Source organism: Corythoichthys intestinalis, chromosome 3, assembly GCF_030265065.1.
Source record: "Corythoichthys intestinalis isolate RoL2023-P3 chromosome 3, ASM3026506v1, whole genome shotgun sequence".
NCBI classification, from domain to species: Eukaryota; Metazoa; Chordata; class Actinopteri; order Syngnathiformes; family Syngnathidae; genus Corythoichthys; species Corythoichthys intestinalis.
Window position 1 is genome coordinate 49,911,041 of NC_080397.1, and position 27,104 is coordinate 49,938,144.

Consider the following 27,104-nt stretch of genomic DNA (forward strand, 5'->3'; position numbering starts at 1 on the left):
TTGGCGCTGCTGCTTTCCCGTAAATGCAGGTAGCAGCTAGCAAGGCAAAGCTAACCCTTAAGCTTCAAACAGGTGAAAGTAAGACTTGGATAACTTTTACAAACGTTGTTACTCTTCGACATAAGTCACCGAACGTACAAAAATCAACAGTGTGAGTCCTTTTTATTCTTCGATAACCTTAGTGCAACGGTATTTGTGTACTTGAATGAGCACTAAGAAAAAAAGCCGGATTTTAGCTTTTGTTGAAACGTAGATGCTAAGCGTGGCTAGCCATCTAGGTTAGCTTTTTCCACTTGAAACCACCACCGCATTGTTTGCATATTTCGTCTAGCTGTTGCATCAAATAGCATTAGTTAAAGCATAATTCCTCACGTTAGGGTTGGTTTCCCTCTCATCATCATTAGGCTTCCTCCATGGCATCGTCAGCAATTATGGTCCCTACCACCGCCTCGCGTTTTGCCCTGCTACAGATCGACTCGGACTCAGATTCTGACGCCTCTGAGGCCGGGAGGACGGCAAACAAAGCTGCCGGGTCCGTCAAGCAGCGTCAGGGGAAGCCCGCAGGAGGCAAAGCATCTCAAGGGAATGACAAGAAGAAAGAAAAGAGGAAGAAAAGGAAGGAACAGCAGCAAAGTGAAGCCAACGAGGTGAGAGAGGCGAACATTTTCACACGTCTCCCAATTAAATAAATGTATGGAAGCTCGACTGAGTACTGTAATGTACTCTTTCCTCCCATCTTTATGATTAATCACCCCTGCATATGGTGCATGAAGCAGAAACATTGTAGTTTGGCTCTTGATTTTCCACTTAAAAAGTGCCTTGAGATTGATTGATTTAGTTCGAGCAGTAATAAAGAAATACAACAACATTAGGGGAAAGAAAACGATAATAACAGTCATCATGATTACAAAATAATAACATGCATATGTACCTCAAAAAAGAGTGGGAAGGAGCCAAACTTTTTTTGGGTCCCATCCCCAATTGTCACTTCCCAATATCATCATCGCCATTATCACCACTACCATTGCCTTCGTTGTTGCTGTCCCCATATTTATTGACCGTGCGTTCAAGAGTCAAAATATATTAAACAACAACTTTACTGGTGCTCATGGTGACAACCATTGTCTTGATACGTGTATTATTCATTATCCAATGTTATTTGTTGACCTGCTACCAGAGGGTAGCAACCCCCTGGCAACAGGACCATCCATTGCTAAATGTCCTAACCGTGCATTAAGACTAGATTTGGGAGCCTGCGCCAAGGGGTTAGCCTCCAGTATCAGAGCTTCCCCTTGCCAGCCCTATACTCCAAGCTATATTGAATGTGTAGCCATATAAACTTTTTTGCATTCTAGTTTCCATCTAATAGGATATGTATAACCCTTTATTTTAACTATCAACAACAGCACCACCATTCTATCTTACTCAAAGTATTTCTTTAATAATTATAAAATCTGGAATCCCATTATATCCGAGTAGTGGTGATAACACTTAAACAATGAAAATGAAAGGTATGGCCTCAACAATCATAAGATTACATCAGTGACTTGTGATTTAGCAGGGAATATGAAACCTTCCGGTCCTTCAACCCAAGTACTTCATCTTTAGATGTGATGTACATTGCGTGTTGTCTTTGTTTCAGCTTCGCAATCTGGCCTTCAAGAAGATCCCACAGAAGAACCATGGACCGCCACCTTGCATGACGCTTTCTGGAATAGCCAGCGAGCTCCTCAGCGCTCCGCCTGTGGAGCACGGATCCGCTTCAGAGTCACAGCAAAGCTGGCAGCAGTGGAAGCAGAGGGACGAGCAGGTGAGGATCGGGCTGCACTCTTCACGTGTAACATCTAGAACAGGGGTTGGGAACCTATGGCTCTTTTGACGGCTGCATCTGGCTCGCAGACAAATCTTCAATTATTAAAAAAAAAAAAAAAAAGTTTTGTTGTGTAATGGGAAGGGTGGTAGGACCTCGGGGGAAACCTGGCGGGCATAAGAGCCACAGGGGAAGCGTTAAAAAGAGCAAGCAGTAAGCGGCGCTCACATTTTTTCCATTAGAAACCCAGTGATCAGGTGACATTCGGGACACTACAGGTGCGGCAGTGGAGAACGTCTGAAGTCTGATGATGCGTGTGGCAGTCGGTTGAAATAATTGCTATGGATCTGTAGCGTGGTGCAGAGAGGGATTAAATGCATCAGTCTGTTGCTACACATTTAATTTTGCTTTATTTTCATTTTTCTTGTACAGCTGAAACAAGAAAAAAAACGTCTCGCATTGCTGCACACAGACTTCTCATGTCTTATTTGCTCTGAAATGCGGATTCTTATATAATTATATTAATAAACAAATACAAGTTTCTGTGACAAAAGATTTAACGTCTGCATTTTAGACACTGCTAGCATTCACTCGTCGTCCGCTTGCCATTACGAACACATCTGCAGTCACACATAAACATACTGTAATAGCCCCGAATGGGGAAATAGGAAGGAGAGGAGTCTGTGATGACTTTCCCACTTTATTGTGGCAACCATAGAAATAATAAACAAATTAACAGCGGCATCCGCAACATGCTAACTTCGCTCTCATGCCGTACGCTCTCTCCTCCTTGCTTCCCTCTACGTCACTACTCTGCCGTCCGATGGCCTCTTCAAGGGCCCACAAATAGTTACGGACATTACAATACTTAACGATTAACATATTTCTGAACTATATTAACACACAGCACACATCACAATCATCATAAAATAAAGCAACCCGCTAATATACACACTCATATTATACTTTTTTTTTTTTTTTTTTTTTTTCTCACCTCGTTTACAACATCCGTCTCACATTGCTGCAAAGACAGCTGATTTCTTATTCGCTCTATAATGCGAACATTTATTGCCCATGCACGCCATGTAGCGAACGCCTCCCCCTGCTGTTTTAAAACCGTAAGTACAACAGTCTATCTGTGGACACAAAATATTAAAATAACTTTTAATATTATTTAATAATTATTATTTAATTATTATCATTTATATGTTATTAAAAAGAATTCTGAGACTTATTGTACTTTAAAAGAGTTGAAATTACATAAAATTCACATATTACTTGTATTTTTAGTTTTAAACATATTGTATGGCTCTCACAGAATTACATTTAAAAATATGTGGTGTTCATGGCTCTTAGCCAAAAAGGTTCCCGACCACTGATCTAGAACATGTCCTTTTTCTTACCACAGATGACATCTGAGCTGTACGAGGCGGACTTGGAAAAGGCTTTAATTCTGAGCAAATTGGAGTACGAACAAAACAAACAGGTACTTCTGGCATGCACACTCAATACTTTCTCACTGCCTCTGAGCATGTTACGAGTACAGTTCTTCCAATGTGTTTTTTGTTGGTGCATTTATAGTGCAATAATTAAGTATCGTGAGTAGGGCTGTCCCAAACAACTAATTTTCTCCCAATTAGTCAGCCGACTATTTTTATGATTAGTCGACTATTCTAAAAATTAAAAAAAAAAAAATTTTTTTTTTTTTTTTTACCAATTTCACAAATTCACAAAAACATTTTGGAACACTTAAATTCTTGATTAAAGTACAAATAAACAAATAAATAACAATAATAAATCACAAATTAACAATGAGTTCAAATGCTGATAGAATTAACTTGTGCAAAAGAATGGAATGTAAACAGATTCAGAACACTGACTTCACCTTTCCAAAATGATTCAAAACAATTCTTAAAAAAAATACCTAGCATTAATATTATAGTATACTGTCGTAAAAAATATAATAGTATTATAATAATTATTCATTGCCAATCAGAATTTTCATAAAGGGTGTCATTTTAAAGGTATTCTTAGTATAGAATCTGAAGTATGTGGGATTAACTCCAGTAATCGTTATTTATATGACGAACATTACATGCTTTTATTTTTGAAATGGTCACCGGAAGTACGTTCGCTAAACCGCTAATTTAAGCTTTACACTCCGCAAAAAAACAACAACACTTTTTGTCATTGCATGTGTTGTCAGTAATAGATTTTTTTTCCTTTTGCAAATGCTGTTAACCAGCGTTTTTTTTCATGTTTGAAGTGTCACCTTTTAACTGCAAGTTTTGGAGAAGGCTGCCTGTTTTAAAGCCGGCTAAAATAGGTCGTCTTTTTTCCCCATTCACCTCAATGTAGCAATGCTAACGTATATAGTGTTTAATATAGATGTGTTTTCTTATTTTGTATGTCTGAACTTTAATTCTACAGCGTGTTGATGAGAGAAAAGAACTGGAGTCTCATATGCCATCAGCATGCACGCACAAACGTATGTACGCACGCGCGCGCAGCGATAAAACGCAGCCGTGAAAATGACCGGCCTCATTTTTATTTACCATGCGATAAAATGGACTCATTGCATATCGCGACAGGCTTAGCAACTTCAATAAAACATGTCATTAGTTAGTTAGACAGACTTGCAATCTCCTGTCGTTATCATTCACGGCCGACGTGCAGCCAAGCCTGGCATTGAAGAGACAGGACACAACAGTGTACCCTCCTTTGTTTCTTTAAAAATAAGTCAATGTTTTGAACTCTGGTGCGCTTTTTTGGCTTTGTGCCGCTTTCCCCGCTTGCATACCAAGTGTCCGACATTCTGAACTTTCCACGCATGTATTTTTTTTAACCCTTCATTAGCCGTCGACGGGATGTTGTGCTCGTTGACGGATTTACGTCCTCGATGACGTCGACTAGTCGGGACAGCTCTAATCGTGAGTATAGTTTACAACTAGAGCTGCAACAATTAATCGATTATCTCGAGTAATTTGATTAGAAAAAAGCTTTGGATTAAAATTTTGCTGCTTCGAGGATTCATTTAATTAGAGTGGCGTTGCAATGGTTTGTTTTGAAAGTGTTTGCATTTAGTTTTGTTGATTTGGGTGGATACACTGCCCTCTATTGGCAACAGTGAATACTCATCTGACATGGTTGGATCCAGCTGCTCCCTGTTAAGACCAACATAAGGTTGCAAGTTTTTGTTTAAGCTAATATGATTGTTTATGAATTTGTAATTTAGAGGTGTATTTAGCAGTTTTTCATGGGAATATTCTGTATGTTTTAAAGATTTGTTAGGAGCATTGTTTAAATAAAAAAAGTTAGCATTTAAGCTAGTGGACGTTTGCTTTGCAAGTTAGCCAATTGTTCTTTTGTTGTACTTTGCAGAGTGGCAGTAGAGACCACACATCCTCGCCAAAGTCTCGCAAAGACGGAGGTGGCGGCAAAGAGAAGAAGAAGAAGAACCCACAGGCTAAAGATAGAAAGACTGTCTCTCTGCAGGACTTCCAAGCTGAAGGCAGTGCAGGTCAGAAGAACTTAAATCAGAACAGTGAGAACACCTTAAACATTTCAAATTCATGTACCTTTGCTCTTTGTAGAACATACAAACCGGAAACAGGAGAAAGAGGTGAGTCGCTTGTGCAGGAGTTGGCCATGTATGGTACACAGGCCACTTACAGTATATACTGTATGTGTGGCCCTCGACCATTAAAGTTTACCCAGCAATCATAGATATCTATTGATTTAAAGATGGTCATAGATGACACCATTCCCCCTCCCAACAGGAAGTGGCCAACTCTGCCTTGGGACTGGGCCAGGAGGAGCGTTTCTTTAACAAGCTAGAGGACGACGTCAACCGAATACTCCAACGGGAGAAGAGGCGTGAGCAGTACAGTGGCGGACACGACGGTGATACTTCGGCGGAACATGAGCCCGTGAGTCTGCACACGAAAAAGAACTTCAGCCATGGTGTAAAGATTGAGCCTAACCATGTGTTTTTTTGGTACAATATTTAGTAGGGGTGTGACAAATTATTGAAATGGTGATATATCGTGATACTTTGTATCCCAAAAGGTAATCGATATGCTCCTGCCAAGAATCGAGATATCGTTTTAAAAAGGTGTCAATTAAAAAAAAAAAGCCTGCCATTGACGGTGCTAGACGCCCAATCCATTTAGACTGGGAACGTTCGTTCATTCAAGACCAGAGCATTCACAGTATTGCAGCAACGATTATTCGATTAATTCGAGTATTCGATGAGAAAAAAATATTCAAATTAAATTTTATAGTTTCGAGTATTCATTAAATTAAAGTGGCGTCGTAATGGTTTGTTTTGAAAGTGTTTGCATTTAGTTTTATTGATTTGGGTGGATACACCACACTCTGGTCTGCCTCATTTCACATGGCTGAATCCAACTCCTCCCTGTTAAGACCAACGTAAGCTAAGTTTTTGTTGGAGCTAATGTTTTTAATGCATTCATAATTTAGTTTATTGGAATATTGCCATTTTTTTGTGGGAATAGGTGTCTGAACCATTTGTTAAGAGCATTGTAAAAAAGACGTTAGCATTTAAGCTAGCGGACTTTTGCTATGTAAGTTAGCAAATTGTTCTTTTGTTGTACCCAGCTCCTCTTTTAAATACCGCTTGAGGCTCAGAACAGGTATTTTCATTTTTCATGTTCTTACCCGATTACTCGATTATTCGAAGTAACTAGTTCATCAATTAATCGACTACTAAAATAATCGATAGCTGCAGCCCTAATTCACAGTCATTCGGTCCGATTTTCGGGGCATTTACAGGTCACTTGCTTTTCATTTTAGGGCATTTTCAGGTCATTTCCTGTTGAGTTTGAGTCACTGCCTATTCATTTGGGTGATTCCCTGGACACTTCCTGTTCTGTAACGCAAAATAAACAGCAAGTGACCCATAAAATACCCCCAAATCAACAGGAAGTAACTGAAAATCAACAGGTAGATGACCTTAAATGTTCATTCGCTGCCACCCTCCCAGTTCAAATGGATTGGACGTCTACTAGTGATAAACTCATCCCAATTCACAGCAGAAGCTTTTTTTTTTGTCTGTTTATTAGTTTTTGGAGATTATCCTAGAATAATTTCCCCGACCAATGTATCGAAAATCGTTGTATCACTATATCGTCAAATCATCATTATCCTGAGCTTTGTATTGCAAATCGTATCGTATCGTGAGGTACCAAGAGGTTCCCACTTCTAATATTTAGTGTTTACTGTACATACAACCTGTTAGCTAAACACACTCATATAGCTCGTTTTACGTGGAAGGTAAAGAGCATCATGAACTATTCACCTTCTCCACTGTTTGTTACAGACCTCTCACCCTTAAGTACCTTATTTATCATACTATAAGTCACTCGTAGCTAAAAGCAGTTTACTTCGTTTTTTGGACAAAAATATTTGTTAGTCATAGTTTAGTCATTTCAAAATGTGTTCGTTTAGTTTTAGACAACGAAAACTCAAATTTGATCCAGTTTTAGTTGACCATTAAAAATGTTTTCGTCTGAAAATTTGAGACGTTTTAGTCCATGAATAAAGGTTGACCGAGAAGCACATAATTGTATAGTACAAGGACATCACCATCTTCGTGATGATAATACACTCATCAGGAAAACGGTACATTGTTTTCAATTAATTAAAGTCACCTGGACGCCATCAACTGTATGTAAAAAGTTTTCCAAGAGTTTTATGACGACACTCACCATGCTAAATGCTAACGCGAACGCTATGCTAACACTACAAGTCGCATTTAGTGTGTGATGATCACTCGGCACAGACAGTTAAAAGCTAAAGCAACATGGCATATCGAGCCATGATAAGAAAACAAAATTTACAAAGCAGCACCCTACACGTGTTTTACAAAAGGAGCCTGGAGTGAACCCAAGCTTACTCACTGGCCGGTGAGTAAGCGTGTGAGTGGGGCAAGACAACCCCATACTGCTACAATGCGTGCTAACTACACATACAATAAGAAAATGCCACATATTGTGAACTTATGACGGAACTCTGGCGGAACTTTTCATCTCGTGCTCGTCTCGTCAAACTGGCTTCCTTCTCGCCATGCTTTAGTCTCCCGACTCTCCCAAGACATGTTTTTAGTTCATTATGAAAAAAGTGTTCGTTGACGAAAACAACACAGCTTGAGAACTTGAATCGGAATGAAGAAAAAGTTTGCATATAAACCCAGTTTTGTAACTATCCCATTTTAAGACACTTTTTTTCTTAAATTCTGTGGAATTTGGGCAGTTCAGCTTATGGTCAAGTGCACTCTATAGTGCAAAAATAAAAAAAAATCATGATATTTGTACTTTAGCAGAACTATCAAGGCCGAGGCTCTGCTAATCACTTTTTTTGTTCTTTATGACCATAGGACCCACGTGCCGAGCAGCTTAAATACGAACTGGAGAAGAAGGACCAGGAGATCCGTGATCTGAAAAAGACCATCACACAGTGGGAGGTGGGCCACAAAATGTCTCATAGGCTACGTTCATACTACAGGTCTTAATGCACGAATCCGATTTTTTCGCGTTTTTCCGACTCGAGTGAGGCATTAACTTGACGGTCTGAACGTGACAAGTCGCATTGAACTGGACCATTTCAAATCCGATCTGGGTCACATTTTTCCAGACTGTCGCGGCGGTCTGTACTGTCCACTCTCCCAAATCGGATTTCATGCAGCAATTACGTCATCAAATAGCGAGAGAGACGCTTACCATAGCGGTGCCGCTGTGCGTTATTAGCGCCTAGCTTGCAGTGAACATGGCTTTTGGGAAGGGCTGAGCTTGACAACAGTCATAAAAAATAAAAACGGGTTGAGGATAAGCCTGAGAATGCTCAGTTTTCTCTCTGCTCCAAGTGAGCAATATTTCAACATCGCCTGCACGGCCGAGGTCGGGGCAAACTGCCCTATGTGTGTGTGACGTGCACGGACCGTGCGTGCATGCTATCGATCCATATAAACTTTGAATATAAGCCTAAACGGGGATTATTTATGTCTGTTATTTGTGTCCTCCTTTTGAAAAGCAAAATATGATATCCCTGGAATGACGGATGACGTGTGTCATTTGTTTTGATGCTTCTGCGCATGCGGGTCGTCTTGCTCAGTGCGTGTCAGACCGCGAATTAGTGCGCATGCGTAATACTTGAACGGTCTCAATGGATAAAGGCAGGCTGAACGGGCACGCCAAAAAAACGGATATGACAAAAAATCGGATTCGTGCATTAAGACCTGTAGTATGGACGTAGCCATAGTGTCTGTGTAATGAGTACTAGGGATGTCCCGATCCAATCACGTGATCGGAAATCGGGCCATTTTTCAGAGAATCGGAATCGGGTGAAAAGGATCGGGTTTTTAATTGAAATTTTTTTTTTTTTCATTCTCACACAACCTCCCTCCTGCTGGCTAAACAGTGTGACCAAACTTGTTTTTTTTTTCTTGGTTACCAGCTGGTGTTGGGTACTTGGTTAACAATGATTGACAGTAGGGCTGAACAATATTAGAAAAAACTGACATCCGGATTGTTGGGGGGTTTACGATATATATTGCGATATTACAACTTGAAGGACTTGCACCAGACTTGAATAGCTCTATTTGGGAAGACTGGTTGACTCACTTTGACCACATTGTATTCATTAGAAATGTCCCGATTCGATCACGTGATCGGAAAATCAGGTCTTTAAAAAAATGTATTTATGGTTTCCTGTTTCATGGTCGTACAGCCTCTTGCGCTCCCTCCTGAAAAGCAGTGAGACCAAACTGTTTTTCTTGGTCACCAGTAGTGGTGGGAATCTTTGGGCACTTAACAATTCGATTACGATTCAGAGGCTACGATTCGAATATAAATCGATTATTGATGACACCTACAAACCCCCCCAAGCTATTAGCCGCTTTTATATTTTGTACATTAGTTACAAAAATTGTACAAAAATCCTCTTAAAGCGGAAATGTGAACTAAGGTTGGCCAACCATGTTTTTGAATAATATCAATGGCTAAACAATTATAAGCATATTTTCATTATTTTTTTTAACGCAACCCTTCCAGATTCTTTGTTTAACCCAGTGCTTCTCAATTATTTTCTGTCACGCCCCCCCAAGGAAGACGTAATTGTTTCGCGCCCCCCCAAACTCTCTGCCGCCACTGTAAATATTATCATTTGTCTATAAAATTACTATTATAAATACGCATCTGCCTAACATTGTGTCCTTTTTTTCTAATAAAGAAAAAAAGTAACAGATCAACTTATAATAAAGTATAACTTTATTAACATTGTTTTGTTTGTAACAGAGAATACTTGACGTGCATCAATTTGCCTGAATTAAAAAAAAAAAAAAAAAAAATCACATCCAAACTAAAAAATACACTCAAGGTACATTTTTGACCATTTGATACAGAAAAATAAAATGTAATAAAATCAGTAAATAATACCAAATTAAAATTGATTAGAAACATTCACTCATGAGGACAATGTGCCAAAAAATTTGACCGAAAAACAAATCTGAATAAAAGGGGGAAAAAAGTGTCCTTGGACAGGACAGTTTTTATTTTTGCTGCTCACAGTATTTACCTCCTTTGCAATGGTGTGGAGTTATTTTGCAATTAGCATGCTAACAATGCTCACTGGCTTACTGATATAACACTGACAAAGCAGGACGATTGTTGGCAATATTCGGCACGTTTTCACAGAAAAAATCAAGCGGCTTAACAATGAGATTGGGGTCTAATGTCTTTAAGTGGCGTCTTAATTGATTTGGCTTCTTGCTGTCTGCTAGAATTATTTTTTGACACAGTAAACAGTGGTCTTTCATCATCACCCACTGTATTAAAAGTCAAAGCTAAAAGGCAAACGGCACGAAAAAAGCGCATTAACGGCGGCCGAGGTAGAACCGTAGGTGAGGGCAGTCGTCGTGACGATCCCAAGCCGAAAATGGCACTTCTCGGGCGGCGACGTGAGAACCGGACAAGACAGTGGGTCGCTGCGTGAGTGAGTCCGGTCAGAAAACGGCGGTGGCACACTGCTATTCATATCTGTTGTCTGTGTGTGCTGAGTGCTCTTCCTTAGTTCAAAAATACTGCGCGCGCACTCTGAAAATGAGAGCGCCACTGCCACCTACTGAGTGGATGTGCAAGTACACTTTATTCCAGTACGGCAAAAAAAAAAAAAAAAAAAAAAACATGTTCCCCGAGGTCACATGCGCCCCCCCTGGCATTGCTCTGCGCCCCCCCAGGGGGGCGCGCCCCACTATTTGAGAAGTACTGGTTTAACCCATAGCAACGCCCTTGACAACGAAAATGCTTTTCTTCGGCAATCTTCGGAAAATACGTCACACCGGGAAGTGCGAGGGAAGTCCACCATAGAAAAGTATTGTTTGTTGTATTGCTTCTCAGTAAGATGCCACGGCGGTGTGTGGCGATGTTTTGTTCTCACTCAAACGGAAAGTTGTATGAGTGGCCAAAGGGATAGCAGGGCACGTAAATGGACATCTTTCGTTCGCACGAAGTGAGTGAATTTCACGCCATCATCGAGTAGTGTTCTCTGCTGCAAACACTTCGAAGATGCCTGCTTCCTTAACCGGTCTGCTTATGATCAAGGATTTACCAAAAAGTAAGTGTGATTTTTGGATAGATGACTGATGACTTTGTCAAAGCAGAGCTGCCAACTGTTGTGGAATGAACAGTATAAGCTAGCGACATTAGCTGAAAGTTAACTCGTGGCAATCCCCGATCACAGTTGTTGTTGCGTTCGCTAGGTTAAGCGTGTTTAAATTGTGCGTCATCTACAATCTTGTCCAAAAGGGTTAATCCACTGTCAATCGGGAAAGGGGTGTGGATGTGCATATAAGCGGGTCGGCGTCGCGGTAATTCACGGTCACGTTGCCGTAAGAGACTCACACCGCCAGTGAGTTTGTGCACATTTATTTGTATTTGTATTATGTATTTCCACCTTCATGCTTCAAGCATTGCATTGCATTTGTACGGTTCGGCGTTTCTTTCACGGTGATCGCTTGATAGCCTTCTAGTTTGTGTTTTACGTACGAGAGCCGCTGACAGGTGACAACAACAAGCATGTTAGTTTTAATGTCTGGCAGCGAATCAGCGAGCGCGCAGGTCACGCAGTGAATCATGGGAAATGTAGTCTCGGGACAACACTGAAGTGGTGCTTTGTAATCTGTTCGCTTGTGTGAAAAAACTACATTTCCTCATGCCATTAGACGCCACTTCTTGCTGAGAGCCCCGAGCTGTGTTCGTACTGTTAGCTCCATGTGTTAATAAAGAAACAAAGTTGTCAGCACGTCGTGTGTTCGATACATTTGTAAACAAAAAGCTCACAACAAGACACTATGCACAATCCGTTTAAGGGACGCTGGAGTGGGAGGCGAGGAGGAGATCGGCGAGAAGCAAAACTTCGCGGTCGAATGTGGCGGCAGTCTGCTATTATTTTGTTTTCTTATTGTTGCCACAATAAAGTGGAGAAAGCCATCAACGACTCATCTCCTTCTTTCCCCCCAACGTTTTTATATTATTATTTTATATGCACGAGAGCTGCCGGATCTGCCAAAATGAACATGAAGTTTAATTATAATTTTTTTTAACAATGTCATCAGATAGACAAAAACATAAAATTATGTGCAAATGCCTGCATCTTCAAATCATTAAAATAATAACAGCCTAGATCTTACCAATCTTGTAATCTCGATGGGTCTTGTATCCATTCCATGTCAGGTAGTCTAGGCACATTGTTTGCATCCTGATTAACGTCTGGCTAATACATGTTAATGTCCAACATAAAATTCCAACCTCCTCTTCTTCCTCCAACTCTTCAAAAACTTGGATCTCCTCCCTTGCGCTCGATCTATTGCTTATATCGCTGTTTGAATCATTGTTTGAAGGGCTTTGTATGGCGGCCGTATGTATGGAGCTGCCATCGCTGTTCCCGGTGTGACGTATCACTTCCGGGTACGTCCCCTTTCAGGCTCGAACTTCAGAAACGTGATTATTTTGTCAAATATACAACATATTAATTATTTTTTCATGCTTTATTTGTTGGACAATGTTTAATTACTTTAATTGTGACCCTACTTGGCATGTTATGAAATTACTTCACATTTCTGCTTTAAGCTTAAATAAAGTATCAGTATCAAGTTAGCAGTTCAAAACGGTAAATAAAATACTCAAGTGCCTATTCTGTATCAGCAACTTTAAACTATATTCAATCAGTTTAATGTTGTTCAGCAAGTTCAGCATTCGCTTCAATTATATCTGGCGCCATCAAGTGTCGTGAATGGGTGTAACGTCTAGACCACGAATATAAGACGACCCCCTCTTTTTCAGTCTAATTTCAATGCAAAAAAACACCGTCTTATATTCGGGCCAATACGTGTATATCGCAATGTAAATTTTTTTCAATGTCATTCAGGCCTAATTTATATATATATATATTTTTACTTTTGGTGGGCTAAAAAGTGACAAAATAATCCAGAAATACAATGGCATTGCTAAAGATACAAAAAATATATACATTTTATACTCCGCAACAGTCCCGGAAACGGCGGAAGAGGAAGGACTGTAAAAAGTGCAGTTCTGTAACATGTTTGGAACCTTTGTTCAAATAAAAACAACATTATAGTCCGGTATCTGATCGGAATCTGTATCGGCAGATTCTCAAAATCAGGGGACTCAAGACTTTGGTGCGAAAATATGTGATCGGGACATCCCTTGTGACTACATTAGAGCATGGGTGGGCACTCTGCAACAATACAAAAAGCACTCAACATTTTGCTTGTGTGTTGCAGGTGAAATACAAAGAGGTGAAAGTCAGAAATGGACAGCTTCTCAAGATGCTCCAGCAAGGGGAGAGTAAGTCCAGCCCTCCATTTCTGTACTCGTTAGGGTTGCAGTTGAGCTGAAGACGATACCTGCTGACTTTGGGCTGGAGGCAATTGTGTGCGTATAAATTACGTTAAAGTGATTAAACATTTATACACAGTAGTTTCCGTCGACAAAGCCCTGCGAGGCAGATTGTAACAACAATGCGATCTGGAGCAAAAAATGAGTGACACCACTGTTAATTTTGTTGGGGTGTTTTTTCTGTGTAGTGAAAGACAAATCAGAACTCTTGGTGCAAGTGGAGGAGCTGCTACATATCAAAGAGGAGCTTTCATCACAGGTTGGGTAGCATATTTTTCTTATTACTGTGACTTGTCTTTTGGGGGCTCAACATTGGTTGGGACCATTGGCGTGCACACATAGACGCCAGGTGGTGCTCAGGCACTGGCCCTTGCCCTCTTAACCGAGCAAGTGCCCTTAAGTCATGATCATTATTATGTTAGTAATGGGTGTGCTTCCCAAGCGCCACAGCTATAATCACTGTGAGAGCGCCATCTGTCCTCAAAAGGTGCAAACAGTTTCTCTAAAACTGAGGCGCATACCGCCCATGATTTGTCAACATGAACACATAGCGTGGACGCGAAGACTCACATTAAATGCAGCAGTAGGTATGTTATCTGCAGTTATGGGTAACACTTTACAATAAGGGTCCCTTAATTAACATTAGCTAATGCATTTTTAGACAAAAAACTAATGTTATAAGTAACATTACAATAATTAATATATTTGCTTATCCAACATTTATTAATGTGTTAATTAACATGAGTTAAAGTATTAGTTAATGCAATAAGTTAATGCATAACTAGACAGTAACTAATGGTTTGGTAAAATTTTAAATACATGTAGGCCTATATATGGTTAGGGTTTGTTAATTTAAGCATTTATAATTTCTTAGTTAAGGCACACGTGTGCTACACTTTACAATAAGGGTCCAAAAATCATTGACGAATGGTTAATTAAGGTTAAGTAATACTTATTAGGTACATTCACGTGAAATAATACCATACTTAAGGTTAGGTTAGTCCATAGTCCATAGGGGGCATTAAAACATAAAAAAAATTTAAAAACTATATATGTGTAGATAGGTCTGATGCCACTGAACATTTTGAGTGGTTGAAAGTGAAAAAATATTCGGAAATGACTTAGTTATCACATTTCAAAGGAAAAGCCATTTTTTGGACGAAATCACAAGAGTTTAGTGTAAATGAGAAAACTGCAATTGTGTAAAAACTGGGCATGCATTAAAAATTTGGTTGTTACGACTTGTGGACTTATTCAAGCCTCTAACTATGTCATATGGAATATTCAAGTTAGACTTTTGTTTTTTATATATGTACAGCATGGTTACTTTTGCTATTAGGATAATGCTGCTATTATTGTCCGTAGGGGGCATTAAAAAATAAAAAATATTTTAAAAACTATATATGTATAGATAGGTCTGATGCCACGGAACATTTTGAGTGGTTGAAAGTGAAAAAATATTCTGAAATGACTTAGTTATCACATTTCAAAGGAAAAGCCATTTTTTGGACAAAATCACAAGAGTTTAGTGTAAATGAGAAAACTGCAAATGTGTAAAAACTGGGCATGCATAAAAAAATCTGTTGTTATGCCTTAAGGATCTATTCAAGCCTCTAACTATGTGATATGTAATATTCAAATTAGACTTTTGTTTTTTATATATATATACAGCATCATTAGTTTTGCTATTCGGATAATGGTACTATTATAGTCCATAGGGGGCATTAAAAAAATTAAAAACCATATATGTGTAGATAGGTCTGATGCCACTGAACATTTTGAGTGGTTGAAAGTGAAAAAATATTCAGAAATGACTTAGTTATCACATTTCAAAGGAAAAGCAATTTTTTTTGGACAAAATCACAAGAGTTTAGTGTAAATGAGAAAACTGCAAATGTGTAAAAACTGGGCATGCATAAAAAAATCGGTTGTTATGACTTAAAGACTTATTAAAGCCTCTAACTATGTCATATGGAATATTCAAATTAGACTTTGTTTTTATTCGGATAATGCTACTATTATTGTCCACAGGGAGCGTTGAAAAATAAAAAAAACTAGGCCTGCAAGCAGGACTGAACGGGCCCTCGCAATCTAGCGCAACTCGGACGTCATGCAACTCGGACAGTGTGCAGGTCAGGGTGGTGGCAGATCGTCCTCTCTAATCATCTCATTAGAACCTAACATGCGTGAAAGTTGCCTCTTTACATTCACACACCTAAGAGATAAAAACCCCTATTGGACAGAGGACTACAAAAAAGGAGCGAATAAAAGGGTCATCACAGCAACAGACAGAGACATGTGGACATGGGCCGTAAAATAAGTATTTTAAAAGGTCTTGAAACTACAATGACCAACCTGAAAAGAACTGGACATATATTTTTAAAAAATGAGTGACTTTCTATTGCCACTAGTTGGCGCTGTAGGGTTGATGCAAATGACCCCTACAGGACCCTTCAGACTATGACTCAACAAGCACGATATGTTTGGCGCAGATATGTTGTAGAAGTTATGACTGTTCAAAACTTGTGGTGAGACGAAATGGCTTCAGTCATTTTTACTTCTCCTGTTTGACCCTTCTGCTTCAACCAAACCTCAGTATTTTTCATCAGGCACCTGAACACATGTCTTAAGGCTCCCCTGATGCAGGTTTGAGGTGAATAGATTTTTTTTCCTTGGAGGAGGAGCCTGTTTCGTAAAAAAGGCATTTCCTGTTCCCACTAGGGGGCGCTAGGCCTAATGAGTAATATTTCAATGCACTCGTGTTAAGGGTGGGATGCCGCATATACATGCCAGATATGAAAAAGATTGAACGTTGTTTCAAGGAGCTATTAGTCCTTTACTGAATTTGTCATTTTGCCGAAAAAATGGCCGACTTTGGCACCACGCCCAGGTCAGACCCATGAATGAAAACGCACCATTTTGAAAAGTTTAGATTTCATATGTCTCCTGAATTGTCTAACCAATTTTGAAGATGATCCAACTGATTCCCTCTGTGACAAGGTCTCAAATGTGCACCCTGTTAATTGATAAAAATTTCACATTCGATCCAAAATACCCGATTTCCTGTTGGGTTTGGAATATGGGTGCAAGAGACTTTTTGGAGCAGTTTTGCACAAGGTATCGACTCCCCAAATTTCATTGCTCTACGTTAAAAAAACCTAATAGGAAACGCCTTTTTTGAAAAATTCAAGGGGGCGCCACTGAGCCATTTTGTTACATTTTTTTGTAACGTTGCAAGATTGTCGAAATCCACACAAAGCCGCATGTATGTGCAAAATTTGGTGAGTTTTCGTGCATGTCCAGGCCTCCAAATGTAAACTGTACTAGAAATGGACAGAAATTTCACATTCGATCCAAAATACCCGATTTTCTGTTGGATTTGGAATATGGGTGCAAGAGGCTTTTTTGAGCAGTTAGGCATAAGGTATCTACTCCCCAAATTTCATTGCTCTACGTTGAAAAAACCCAATAGGAAAGGCCTTTTTTAAAACTCCTTTCTGTCGCCACTAGTTGGCACTGTAGAGTTGATGCAAATGACCCCTACAGGACCCTTCAGGGTATGACTCTCAACAAGCATGGGAAGTTTGGCGCAGATATGTTGTATATCTGCTGAGTTATGACTGTTCAAAGTATTTTGCGAGACAAATTGTTGACGATCATTTTCACTTTCATGTTTGGACCCCTCCGCTTCAACGAAACCTCAATATTTTTCATCAGGCACCTGAACACAGGTCTTAAGGCTCCCCTGATGCAGGTTTGAGGTCAACAGATTTTTTTCCCTTGAAAGAGGAACCTGTCTCGTAAAAAAAGGCATTTCCTGTTCTCCCTAGGGGGCGCTAGGCCTAATGGGTAATATTTCAATGCAGTCGTGTTCAGGCTGGGATACCGCATATACATGGCAGATATGAAAAAGATTGAAAGTTGTGTCAAGGAATTATTAGCCATTTACTGAATTCGGTGTTTTGCCGAAAAAATGGCCGACTTTGGCACCACGCCCAGGTCAGACCCGTGAATGAAAACACACCATTTTAGAAACTTAAGATCTCATATGTCTCCTGAACAGTCTCACCAATTTTGAAGATGATCCAACTAACTCCCTCGGCGAAAAGGTCTCAAATGTGCACCCTGTAAATCGATAAAAATTTCATATTCGATCCAAAATAACCGATTTCCTGTTGGGTTTGGAATATGGGTGCCAATGCTTTTTTGAAGCGGTTTTAGACAAGGTATAGACTCCCCAAATTTCATTGCTCTACGCTGACAAACCCTAATGTTATAGGCCAATTTTAAAATTTCAAGGGGGCGCCACTGAGCCATATTGTTACATTTTTTTGCAACGTTGTTAAATTATCGAAATTTACAATTTTCCGCACGTATGTGCAAATTTTGGTGACTTTTCGCTCATGTTCAGGCCTCCAAATTGGCCGTTTTCATTTGCCCTGAAAAAAAAAAAAAAAAAAAATCCTTTGCAAAACAATAGGGCCTTCGCACGCCTAGTGCTCGGGCCCTAATAAAAAACTATATGTGTAGATAGGTCTGATGGCACTGAACATTTTGAGTGGTTGAAAGTGAAAAAATATTCAGAAATGACCAAGTTATCACACTTCAAAGGAAAAGCCATTTTTTGGACAAAATCACAAGAATTTAGTCAAAATAACGCCCAATTAATAAAGAACTGAATTTCATGGTGTGTCTTAATTTTTTCACATGACTTTAATAATATAAAGAATAATGCACATGGTAAAGGTGCTGTATTTCCATTTAAGTACACGTTTGCTCACACTAGATAATGAACATGTGCCTACTAAAACAGCATGCTGCCTTAATTTCGTTTTATTTTTTATTCCTCATAGGTGAGCTTACTACACGCCGCTCTGGAACAAGAACGATCGAAAGTCAAAGGTCTGCAGTCCGAGCAGCCCAAACATCAGGTGACTTCTTATGGTGTCTGTTCTTTTTTTTTCCTCACGTGATTTGTAAATCTCTTCACAAATGCTGTTTTTTTTTTAATCAATACATTGGTTTGTTCACAGAGTAGATGTACGACCATTAGGAATGGCATTTCAACAAAATGATTGCCTTCAACTAATTTGTGCTTCTCTGGTTACCAGGGTAACAAGAGAGGGAAGAAAAGTTCCGAGGCGGATCCCTGATGGTTTTCTTCGGAGTCCCAACAAAAACCTTCTAGCAAAGTATCTTTTTTTTTTTTTATGTTGGATTGTCAGCATGTAATGCATGCATTTCTCTTCACGCAACAGAAAATGGATGTCATTGTTGCCCCCTGCAGGCAGCACGTGCATAGCGACAGGAGTGCCTGAAGTGTTCAAAATGCCAAATTGTCTTACAGACTTCGGGTTGTGAAGTGTTTCTAGTTTGTCCACCACTAAATAAAATACTTTTTCAGTGAAAAGCTTTCTTTCGCCTTTATTTTAAATGACTTTTGATTATCTAAATATGTACATGTAATTTTAGTATGTTATATAAACAGTAATATATAGTAATGTATAGTAAAAGCACATTCAGTGCTGCAATCGATTAACTCGAGTAATTCGATTAGGAAGGGAAATAATGAGTCAAATTTTGCTGCTTCGAGGATTCGTGATGTACTGGTTTGTTTTGAAAGTGTTGCATTTAGTTTTATTGATTTGGGTGTATACACTGCCCTCTATGCCTCTACAAATTAACTATTATATAAGCTGCACACAGACTACTTTTCATTGTGTCAAAGTGTCATTTTGTCAATGTTGTCCCATGAAAAGATGTATTTAAATTAGGGCTGTCAAAATTATCGCGTTAACGTTTGACGCATTTAACGCACATGCCCCGCTCACAGATTAAAATGACAGCACAGTGTAATGTCCAATTGTTACTTGTTTTTCAGTGTTTTGTCGCCCTCTGCTGACGCTTGGGTGCGACTGATTTTATGGGTTTCAGCACCACCTGAGCATTGTCTAATTATTGCCATCAACAATGGCGAGCTACTAGTTTATTTTTTGATTGAAAATTTTACAAATTTTGTTAAAACAAAAACATTAAGAGGGGTTTTAATATGAAATTTCTATAACTTGTACAAACATTTATCTTTTAAGAACTACAAGTCTTTCTATCCATGGATCGCTTTAACAGATTGTTAATGGCATCTTGTTGATTTATTGTTATAATAAACAAATACAGTACTTATGTACCGTATGTTGAATGTATATATCCGTCTTTTGTCTTATCTTTCCATTCCAACAATAATTTACAGAAAAATATGGCATATTTTATAGATGGTTTGAATTGCGATTAATTACGATTAATTTTTAAGCTGTAATTAACTCAATTTTAATTGTTTGACAGCCCTAATTTAAATATCTGCAGAAATGCGAGGGGTGTATTTACTTTTGTGATACACTGCATATTGCCTAGATAGGCGTTTTTCACCATTTAAATAATTTAACAATCAAAGTAGTGTCCAAAGGACACAAACTTGAGCACGACAAGTACTTGGTATCTGTTAGGAATGAGCCGTTTTCTTATTTTATTTAAAAAAAAAAAAAAAAAATTAAAAAAGGTTCCAAAGGCTGCCAAAATTCACTCTACTCATTCTACGCTGCCTTTTAGCTCTATATATAGGTAAACCGGCGCCATTACAGATTGAACGCGACAATGCGTGAGTGGGTCGTGCAGCGCATGCATTAATTGCGTTAAGTATTTTAACGTGATTAAAAAAAAAAAAATTAATTACCGCCCTTAACGGGATAAATTTGATAACCCTACCTTAAGCCTAAACTAAAAAATCTGGATGAGTGTGACATATTATGTCTGTAACGTTAAATACAATTAGAAAACGATTTAATTAAGAAATATATATATATTTAAAAAAGGCATGTCCGATATTTTTTTGCCGATTCCGATACTTTGAAAATGACGTGATCGGACATCTCTAGTAACTAACATTAGTGCAGTCATGGATTACAGTAAGCAGGCCAGTGCTGTTTCCATATATATTTTTATTATATTATGTATATACAGGATATATGTATATATTTTCCCCAAGTGGGAGCTTCCATGATCCTAAAAAATTTAGTAATAATTAAAAAAAAATATATATATATATAATTAAAAAAAATATCGTTAGAAAGTTGTATGGGCTTACAATCCGCTAGCTTGTTGTTTCTTGTTGTCTTCGAAAATTATACTTGGGTGCTTGGGGCGCTGCAAGTGTTCGTTCATAGCCGACGTGCTACCGTGGTATGCGAGCTCAGCTTAGCAAAGAGTACACACAGTGGCACCCTCCATATTTTCCTTGAAATAATTCCAGGCTTTGGCTATTCTGGTCCGCTTTTTTGGCTTTATGCCACTTTCACGTGTCACCAATTCTGCCCTTTTTGGTCATTGGCGGTGTTTTCAACTCCTCGCCGTACTGAGGAGTGAACCGGCGATTCACTTGGCTCGTTGTCGTCGGTTTGTCCGATTTCCTCCTCAGGAAGGCGGCGGCGTGCATAAAAACACCAAGAGGCATCGGATGGCTCTTTATGGATACTTTTATTGACCAAAACAAAAACGTGGGGGATGCAGCAACTGAACTCCGTGCTACCTGCGCACTTTCCCCAACTCACCGATCTCGCTCCCACTCTCGCTCGCCCACTTTCTTCCTCTTTACTCAATCTGATAATGCCGGTCATATTTAAATAACAGCGGCCCCCTTGGGGGTGCCAGTAACAATCGCTTGCATCGCCCGTAGTGCCCGCCATTCTAAAGTTTATCCGCATGTAATTTTTTTTTTTTTAACCCGTCATTACCCGTCGACGGTATGTTTTGCCCGTCGACGCATTTACGCCATCGATGACGTCGACTAGTCGGGACAGCTCTAAAACCAAATGAATAGGATTCTACAACATTCTATGGATTCGACAGGCTATAGAACAACAAATAGACCCATAAAAAGTAGTTTAATGACTGCATTTCTTTTCACGCAAGTATTGCAACAACAAAATAAAAAAACAAAAATGGACAATGCCTACACTCCAAAGGGTGAAATTGCAACAACAAAAAAACTCATTAAACTAGATTAAATGATGCAAGGGAACAGTCGTTATTTTTCAAAAACAATCATAATTACTGTGTATACTTCTCACATGAGCATTTCGAACTCAGTTTTATTGTTAATTTAATATATTTTTGTAAGAAATTATATTTGTAATATTCAGAAACTGAAACAGGACATAAAGACATTTTTCAAGTGCAATAAAAAATATGATCATATTACATTGTAACATTGACTAAAATTAGCTTAATAAAAAACATTTTTCCTCATATTGCAAATTATACCGTATTAATATATTAGTATAAATAACAAAATCACAATTAAATTTGTAATTTTTTTTACTCTCCGTAACAGTTCATTGAAAATTGTTTGCAATTTTGCAACAAAATTTAGGCAACATTATTTCAAATGAAGTTGAGAATCACATAGCGATTTCTTTCTTGTAAAACTACATCTAAAAACCATGTAAAATAATATTCTTTCTCTAAAACTGAAATTAATAAGTATTTATACTCATCCTCATGTTACACCCAAATTATCCTAGTACCGTATTGGCCAGAATATAAGACGGTGTTTTTTGCATTGAAATAAGACTGAAAAACAGGGGGTCTTGTGTTCGCGGTCTAGACATTATACCAATTCACGACGCTAGATGGCGCCAGATATCATTGAAGCGATGTTCTGTCATGACAGAGCTCAGCTACTCTCAAGTTTAACCAGTTTGCATTATTTTATTGCAATGTTTTTCCTTATTCAGATTTGTTTCAAGACTACAGTTAGACTTCACTTTGATGGTTAATGCAGTTATTGCATTTTTGTTGTTTTATCACAATAGATTGGTTTATTTACATTTCAAAAACCAGAAGCCATTCATTTACGAATGTGATTGCACTTTAGTTTACATATTTAAATGGTCAGATATTAAGATTTGAATGAGGCAAAATAGCATGCTTTTTCTCTCAAATATATTGTTATAATCATTTGTTTCGGATGTACTGTAATTTTCTGAATAAAAATTAATTTGGTGTTCAAAAAGTCTTTTTTTCGAACTTGAGTCTTGAAAAAGAGGGGGTCGTCTTATAATCAGGGCCGTCTTATATTCGGGCCAATTCGCTACTATTCAAATTGAAATTATGAATTTTTATTCTCATGATAACAACTAAAATAAAGATTATTTTCTCGTACTATTCTTAGTGACCTAACAATTTATTAACACAATTTTGTTCAAAACTTAGTCCAGGCCGACTGACCTCACACGGGCCCCAAGTCTGGAGTTTCGCTGCCGGTGGACGCGTCCAGCGACTCGTCCGACAGCATCTCAATTCCGGTGTCCACCACAGAGTCCTTCGCCGGCCCGGCCGGTTCCCTCAGCTTCCTGCGACGCGGCCCGACACTGGCCCGCGTCCCGTGCGGCGCAGGTGGCCGTCGCTCGCTGTAACCGTGGCAACGAGCCAGCGCGCTAATCTGGTGCTCCGCAGGGGTTTTGGCATTATCGGCAGACGACGAGGACGACGACGGGCTCTGCTGGCGCAATCGCCTTCTGGCATCTTTGGACCCGTTTAGTTCCAGTGGGGTCTCTTGGAGGCTCTGGTCAAGGCACTGGGATTCTTTGAGCTGCTTCCTCAGCTTGCGGTTGCAGTGCTTGTAGAAGAACAACTCCTTCTCCAGACTCTGCAGTCGCTCCCTGATTGCTTGCTGGGCCTCTTCTGATGAGTTGTCTTCTAAAAGTGGGAGGAAATTAAAATAAGTACAATTAAGACGGCATTGAAACTGAGGCTTATAAAGTCCTGTGAAAAAATTGGGACACCCTTGGAAGCCTGTGTGTTTTCTAACATATTTGGTCATATGAATATTTAATATCAATTTTAACAATCTTGCGATACTCAAGAAATACTAGTCCTCAAAAATTAGCATATTGTGATAAAGTTCATTATTTTCTGTAATGTACCGATAAACATTACTTTCATATATTTTAGATTCATTATGAAGAAATGGAGAGTCCTGGAATGGCCGAGTCAAAACCCAGATCTTAATCCCATTGGGGTGCAGTGGGATGACTTGAAACGGGCTGTACATGCAAAAAACCCTTCAAACATCTCACAGCTAAAAGTATTCTGCATTGAGGAGTGGGGCAAACTTTCTGCAGACCGATGTCAAAGAGTTACAAAAAGCGTCTCACTGAAGTTATTTCCTCAGAATATTCATTTTTGTTGATATATTTAGTTTACTGAGTAAAACAATGTTAATTTTTGTTGTTTACCTGCAATTAAATCATTTTTTTTCCAGAGATAAAGAAAAAAAGATCAGACACATTGATATGTGAACGTTTCTTGATAAAGAACTGAATATTTTAGGGGTGTCCTAATTTTTTTCACATGAATGTTTATCAAAAAAAGAATGTGTCGATTTCTTTACATAGGACCCTAAAGCAATTTCCTCTGAATTGTGTATGTGTGGGGTTGTGTCACATGCTGACGTTTGAGCTTGCTAATGAGGAAGCGGATGTTCTTTTGGTGCTCCTGCTGCTGCTGAGTGAGTCGCCGGTCGGTGTCCAAGGCCATGTTGTGCACAGCGGCCTCCAACTGTCCGCGCGCCTCTGCCTGCTCGGCGCAGTCAATTTCCAACTCCTTGCAGTACAGATTCATAGAAGTTTGCGTCTGGCGAAGGTCCACTACCTGGTATCAAAATAATGTAACACCAAGGTAAGTACAGTTGTGGTCTAAAGTTTACATACAGTTGTGAAGAACATAATGTCATGGCTCTCTTGAGTTTCCAGTTATTTCTACAACTCTGATTTTTCTCAGATAGAGTGATTGGAACAGATACTTCTTTGTCACAAAAAACATTCATGAAGTTTGGTTCTTTTATGACTTTATTATGGGTTAACAGAAAAAGTGATCATATCTGCTGGGTCAAAAATATACATACAGCTACACGAATTAGCAATTTTGGTGACTTTGAAAGTTGTGTCAGTGAAATGAGCTTCATAGCATGGCCTCTTAACTTCTTGTGAGTGATTATGAGTGGTGCGCTGGTGACTTCTCTGAGGCCATTTAAATAGGGCTCATTGGATGCAAACGCCCACAAACGCTACAATGGGAAAGTCAAAGGAACTCAGCATGGATCTGAAAAAGCGAATCATTGACTTGAACAAGTCAGGAAAGTCACTTGGAGCCATTTCAAAGCAGCTGCAGGTCCCAAGAGCAACAGTGCAAACAATTGTTTTTAAGTATATAGTGCATGGCACTGTTTTGTCACTGCCACGATCAGGAAGAAAACGCAAGCTATCAACTGCTACTGAGAGAAAATTGGTCAGGAGGGTGAAGATTCAACTGAGAATCACCAAAAAGCAGATCTGCCAAGAATTAGAAGCTGCTGGAACACAGGTGTCAGTATCCACGGTGAAGTGTGTTTTGCATCTCCATGGACTGAGAGGCTGCCGTGCAAGAAGGAAGCCCTTGCTCCAAAAGCGGCACCTTAAGGCTCGACTGAAGTTTGCTGCTGATCACATGGACAAAGATAAGACCTTCTGGATGAAAGTTCTGTGGTCAGACAAAACAAAAATCGAGCTGTTTGGCCACAATGCCCAGCAATATGTTTGGAGGAGAAAAGGTGAGGCCTTTAACCCCAAGTACACCATGCCTACCGTCAAGCACGGTGGTGGTAGTATTATGCTGTGATGCTGTTTTGCTGCCAATGGAACTGGTGCTTTACAGAGAGCAAATGGGATAATGAAGAAGGAGGATTACCTTCAAATTCTTCAAGATAACCTAAAGTCATTGGGTCTTGGGCGCAGTTGGGTGTTCCAACAGGACAATGACCCCAAACACACATCAAAAGTGTTAATGGAATGGCTAAATCAGGCTAGATTTAAGGTTTTCGAATGGCCTTCCTAAAGTCCTGACTTAAACCCCATTGAGAACTTGTGGACAATGCTGAAGAAACAAGTCCATGTCAGAAAGCCATCAAATTTAACTGAACTGCACCAATTCTGTCAAGAGGAGTGGTCAAAGATTCAACCAGAAGCTTGTGGATGGCTACCAAAAGCGCCTAATTGAAGTGAAAATGGCCAAGGGACATGTTACCAAATATTAGCGCTGCTGTATGTATATTTTTGACCCAGCAGATTTGATCACTTTTTTCTGTTCACCCATAATAAAGTCATAAAAGAACCAAACTTCATGAATGTTTTTTGTGACAAAGAACTATGTTTCAATCACTCCATCCATATCCATTTTTGAATTTTTGAAGTTTTTTTTAACCATTTAATGCCAGCAATATGAAGCAATTATCACAGAATCCCAAAATTTGAAAAATAAGGTCTTAATGAAACCTTTTTTTTCAAATTTGTAAAAAGAAAAGTCAAAATGAATATGTGTAATAAGCGCTCAGATATCTATAACCCTTCCTAAATCCTGTTTGTTTTTCTCATGGAACCTGCAGATGCATGTGTTGACTTGCATCCATCTTTCTTTTTTTCAAAAAGAAATGTCAAAATTCTGAATTAGTCCCAAAATCATGAATTTTTAGGTGTATCAAATGTGATACATTTGGCAAAATAGGGTTAAAGATTATGCAAACTTTTTGCTTAAAATTAGTCTGTTAAGCTTGGTTTCAGCTTGCTATCTTCTTATTTCAAGAAATCTGAGTAAAATTTACTTGAAACACTGGCATGTAGATTTACACTGAAAACAAGGACCCCCGCCCCAGTTTTAAGGAGGTGGGTTTCTCTAAATTACCTGTATAACTGAAGTCATTATATAATGTAAATAAAGTTGAGAAAAGTTGGTGGGGACAATTTGAGCATCCTGAAAAGTTGGTAGTGTTAGGTCCCTCCGCAAACCTACGCCCTTGCTTTAAAGGTCTGTGCTGAGTGAGCATAAGATGCTCAAAGTAACACCTAGCATTAGCATAGCATTAGCTTCAGAATGACCAGTGTTTTAAGAGGACGCTCGCCATTCTGAAGCTAATGCTACGCTAATGCCTTTCTGGTCAGAAAGTGTAGAAGATGTTAAACGCTCTAGTGATGGTGAGAAAAAAAAGTTTTGGAAGATTTTTTTTTTGTTAAAAATGAATAAAACATTAAAATAATACAGTATATAACTTTAGGGATTATTTATATATACAGTGGGGCAAATAAGTATTTAGTCAACCACCAAATGTGTAAGTTCTCCTAATTGAAAAGATTAGAGAGGCCTGTAATTGTCAACATGGGTGAACCTCAACCATGAGAAACAGAATGTGGAAAAAAAACAGATCACATTGTTGGATTTTTAAAGAATTTTTTTTTCCAAATTAGAGTGGAAAATAAGTATTTGGTCACTTACAAACA

At 39.0% G+C, this 27,104-nt stretch overlaps 2 protein-coding genes across 7 annotated transcripts in view; one reads left to right on the forward strand and one right to left on the reverse strand.

The window, feature by feature from the left end:
• On the forward strand, window positions 1-19,637 carry gkap1 (G kinase anchoring protein 1). 4 transcript variants are annotated; one of them, XM_057832095.1, is made up of 13 exons: window positions 1-151; window positions 405-647; window positions 1,643-1,810; window positions 3,219-3,296; window positions 5,192-5,330; window positions 5,404-5,432; window positions 5,587-5,739; window positions 8,208-8,294; window positions 13,629-13,692; window positions 13,932-14,002; window positions 18,597-18,674; window positions 18,855-18,935; window positions 19,002-19,637. In XM_057832095.1, the coding sequence occupies exons 2-12, from the start codon at window positions 414-416 to the stop codon at window positions 18,894-18,896; spliced, it is 1,143 nt and encodes a 380-aa protein (XP_057688078.1). In that variant the 5' UTR covers window positions 1-151; window positions 405-413; the 3' UTR covers window positions 18,897-18,935; window positions 19,002-19,637. The 4 variants fall into 4 exon arrangements, 3 of the variants coding, with proteins under 3 accessions (XP_057688078.1, XP_057688077.1, XP_057688079.1); XM_057832094.1 differs by having other exon boundaries at window positions 18,855-19,634; XM_057832096.1 differs by having other exon boundaries at window positions 5,590-5,739; window positions 18,855-19,629.
• A 1,427-nt stretch (window positions 19,638-21,064) lies between these two features.
• Window positions 21,065-27,104, reverse strand: part of LOC130913456 (kinesin-like protein KIF27) — a 42,780-nt gene continuing 36,740 nt past the window's right edge. For all 3 annotated transcript variants that reach the window (XM_057832091.1, XM_057832092.1, XM_057832090.1), the window contains 2 exons: window positions 24,249-24,447; window positions 21,065-23,493 (listed from right to left, as the gene is read on the reverse strand). In XM_057832091.1, the coding sequence (XP_057688074.1) occupies window positions 23,024-23,493; window positions 24,249-24,447 (669 nt within the window). In that variant the 3' untranslated portion in view covers window positions 21,065-23,023. The remainder of the gene's footprint in view (window positions 23,494-24,248; window positions 24,448-27,104) is intronic.